General features: G+C 43.4%; 1 protein-coding gene across 1 annotated transcript; it reads right to left on the bottom strand.

Annotated features, from left to right (window-relative positions):
• Positions 1–2,598: 2,598 nt before the first annotated feature.
• Positions 2,599–3,552, bottom strand: LOC142251904 (olfactory receptor 5V1-like). The gene has a single exon (XM_075324954.1). The coding sequence runs from the start codon at positions 3,550–3,552 to the stop codon at positions 2,599–2,601; it is 954 nt and encodes a 317-aa protein (XP_075181069.1).
• Between the last annotated feature and the right edge of the window lie 545 nt (positions 3,553–4,097).

Below are 4,097 nucleotides of genomic sequence, written 5' to 3'. Positions count from 1 at the left end.
ATGTGCAGGGAGCCGGCACCCCAGGACCACTCCTCCCATTATACTCCTCTTTCCCCAGCACCACTCCTCCTATTATAGTCCTCCTATTATACTCCTCTCTGAGTATAATAGGAGGTCTATTATAGCATGGGGGATGGAGCACGATGGGGGGTGTGCAGCATGGGGGATGGAGCACGATGGGGGGTGTGCGCAGCATGGGGGATGGAGCACGATGGGGGTGCGCAGCATGGGGGATGGAGCACGATGGGGGGTGCACAGCATGGGAGATGGAGCAGCACGATGGGGGGTGTGCAGCATGCGGGATGGAGCACGATGGGGGGTGCGCAGCATGGGAGATGGAGCAGCACGATGGGGGGTGCGCAGCATGGGCGATGGAGCACGATGACGGGTGCGCAGCATGGGGGATGGAGCACGATGGGGGGTGCGCAGCATGGGAGATGGAGCAGCACGATGGGGGGTGTGCAGCATGGGGGATGGAGCACGATGAGGGGTGTGCAGCATGGGGGATGGAGCACGATGGGGGGTGCGCAGCATGGGCGATGGAGCACGATGACGGGTGCGCAGCATGGGGGATGGAGCACGATGGGGGGGTGCGCAGCATGGGAGATGGAGCAGCACGATGGGGGGTGTGCAGCATGCGGGATGGAGCACGATGGGGGGTGCGCAGCATGGGAGATGGAGCAGCACGATGGGGGGTGCGCAGCATGGGCGATGGAGCACGATGACGGGTGCGCAGCATGGGGGATGGAGCACGATGGGGGGTGCGCAGCATGGGAGATGGAGCACGATGAGGGGTGTGCAGCATGGGGGATGGAGCACGATGAGGGGTGTGCAGCATGGGGGATGGAGCACGATGGGGGGTGCGCAGTATGGGGGAAAGAGCACGATGGGGGGTGCACAGCATGGGGGATGGAGCACGATGGGGGTGCACGCCTTCCCCCAAAACACACACACACCGCACCGCACAACACACCACACACACACTGGGAACCACAAACACCGCCCTACCCAGACACCCACACACACAGACAACGCCGCACACACACACACAACACCCAACACACAAACACCGCGGCATACATAAATATATGCACATACCGCGCAACACACACACACACTGCACAAAACATACCTCCCCCCAAAACACACACATGCACCCCACAGCCACACCCACACAAACCGCGCAACACAAACAGCACCACACACACAGAACGCTGCAGACACACAGCGCTCCACAAACAACGCAACACACACAACGCAACACACAAACAACACAGCTGTCACACCCCCCCCACCCAGACAACACCCAGAACATTTACAGCGCCCTACACAAACACTTGGTAACTACGGTACACACAACATCTATATAATATACATATATATATATATATATATATATATATATAAATAAAACAGAAATCATACATTAACTACACAATAACTTCTAGAATACCCGATGCGTTAGAATCGGGCCACCTCCTAGTATATAATATATATGTTTATTTTTATATACATATAAATAATTTTTTATATATATATATATATATATATATATAATATATATATATATATATACATACACACTATATGTAGAATTTATAATATTATTTGTATGTCTTATATATTTATATAAATAAAAGTAATAATACAAATATTTATATAAGATGATTGTTCTATATATTTCATGTATAATATATATATTTATTTATATATATATGTATGTATATAAAAATAAATATATAAAACATATAGAACAATCATTTTATATATATATATATTATTTTCATTTATATAATTATATGTAACTAATAAAATATATATCTTATTCTTATGTAAGTACTATATATATATATATATATATATACTGCTCAAAAAATAAAAGGGAACTCTAAAGTACCATTCTGTTGTTTGTGTTATATTTTTGAGCAGTATATATATTAAGATAAAATCAAATATATATTTGTATTAAATATATATGCGTGCATGTATGTGTATGTATTAAAACTTCACATAGATTTATTTATTTATGTTTTTATTTATTTTAAATACATAGACAATGATTGACAGCAACATTTAAAGGCATTCACTATGATGACCCACATTGGGGAATGGATTACTTCGGGGGGACTGATACCCAATATATAATGACCAGTGAACATGTAAATCTCATTCTTTGGTCACTTACCTATTGGCTGATGATAAATACAAACCACCTTCTTAAGTCATAAAAATTATACATTTTTTTATTATTTCAATAATTGTTCCCCCCCCCCCCCCCCCCCAAAAAAATAAAAATAAAATAAATTAAAAAATGTGGTTTTGTCTTTTTCGGATCTGTATTCTATCAGTTTCCATATTTTAGTGTAAAAGAAAAAAGTCACAGGTGAAAAGAAAAGAGAAAAAAGATGAAAAAAAAGAGATGGAGCACATATAAAAAGTTCCCCTCCAGAATCTTTGTAGTGTTTTTCGGCCAGCGTCGTCATCCATATCGGTTTTCTCTTGACTATACATATAGTCAGGGAGGGGCAACGAAGGAATTAAAAATTGGGGTTAAATAGAAAATGTAATCTAATGATTAGGTGAAGGCCTCCAATCTTATCATGTTCGGTTATCACAATGTTTAGGACGAATTCCCATTGCATTCCTCATGGCGAATTTTACCTCCCGGTTCCTCAAGCTATAAATGATGGGGTTCAGCATGGGCGTCATGATGGTGTACAGCACAGCCACCAGTTTGACATCTTTGTCCATGGCGTACGTGGATGAGGGCCAGATGTAGCTGAAGATCCCACTGCCGTAATATAAAGCCACGACCATGAAGTGAGAGGCACAAGTGGAGAAGGTCTTTCGACGACCTTTGCTGGTGCTAATTTTGGTCACGGCAATAATGATCCGACCATAGGTGACCAAAATAAAAATAAGAGGTCCCATCCCAGCAATGACGACCACTATCATGAACAGTCCCTCCCCGACTTTTGTGTCAGAGCATGACAACTTGAAGAGTGGAGTAACATCGCAAAAGAAATGGTCCACCTTGTTTGGACTACAAAAGTCAAGGTGACATATGGAAACAGCTTGGACCACCGAGTTCAGAAGACCACTGGCCCAGCAGGCGAGGACAATCCGGATTCTTACAGCTCTACTCATAATAAGGGTGTAGTTGAGTGGAAAGCAGATGGCCACATACCTATCATAAGCCATCACCGTAAGGATATAACACTCCACCACCATGAAAAGCTGGAAAAAGTAGAGTTGGGTGACACATCCAGCATACGAAATGGACTTCTGAGCTGTGACCAAAATGAGCAAGAGCTTGGGGACGGTGACCGAAGACAAAAGGATGTCAACCGCGGCAAGGTTCGCCAAGAAGAAGTACATGGGTGTGTGGAGTTTTTGGTCAGAGGATATCACGCTCAGAATGACTATGTTTCCTACCACAGTGATGAGGTATATGGCCAAGAAGACGAGAAAAAGGAGGATCTGAGGATCTGCGGTTTCCGAAAGTCCAACAATCAGAAAGATGGATACCGAGGACTTGTTAGAGTTTTCCATTGGACTTGTGAAGATCTAAAAGGTTAAGAGACTCCTAGTATGAGTAGCATGGATTCACCTGTCTTTTATTCACAGTGTCATGTAGATCGTCTTACCCTCCCACCCGAAAATCCTTTAGGTACCTTAAAGGAGCTTCAAACAAGTCCATTTGCAATAAAGTTCATTACACCATGCCGACTTTCAGTTCTAAGAACCCAGATGGACAGGTCTACCTCCAACGCACCCTTATGAAATCGGTGACCTCTTATTATTACCACTGCACGGACGATTCCACCACTCAGTGGTCCTCACGACTTATCGGAGACACATGCAAACATGCTAGGGCCAGATTCTCTCATACATTTGACCATAAATGACATAAGACATCTACTTAAGCTCCAAAATATCTACTCCATCCTTCTTGGGGTTTTTTGTGGCTTCATGCTAGAAGAAAATTTTAAAAAATATGTACACCCAAAAATCTGTAATCTGATGAAGGTGGATAATAATTGAGAAGATTATAGATTCCCCTTTACTAAAAAAACAACAAAAAATGTTATATCTAT

Source organism: Anomaloglossus baeobatrachus, chromosome 9 (genome assembly GCF_048569485.1).
Source record: "Anomaloglossus baeobatrachus isolate aAnoBae1 chromosome 9, aAnoBae1.hap1, whole genome shotgun sequence".
NCBI lineage: Eukaryota > Metazoa > Chordata > Amphibia > Anura > Aromobatidae > Anomaloglossus > Anomaloglossus baeobatrachus.
This window is presented reverse-complemented; position numbering and strand designations above follow the sequence as displayed.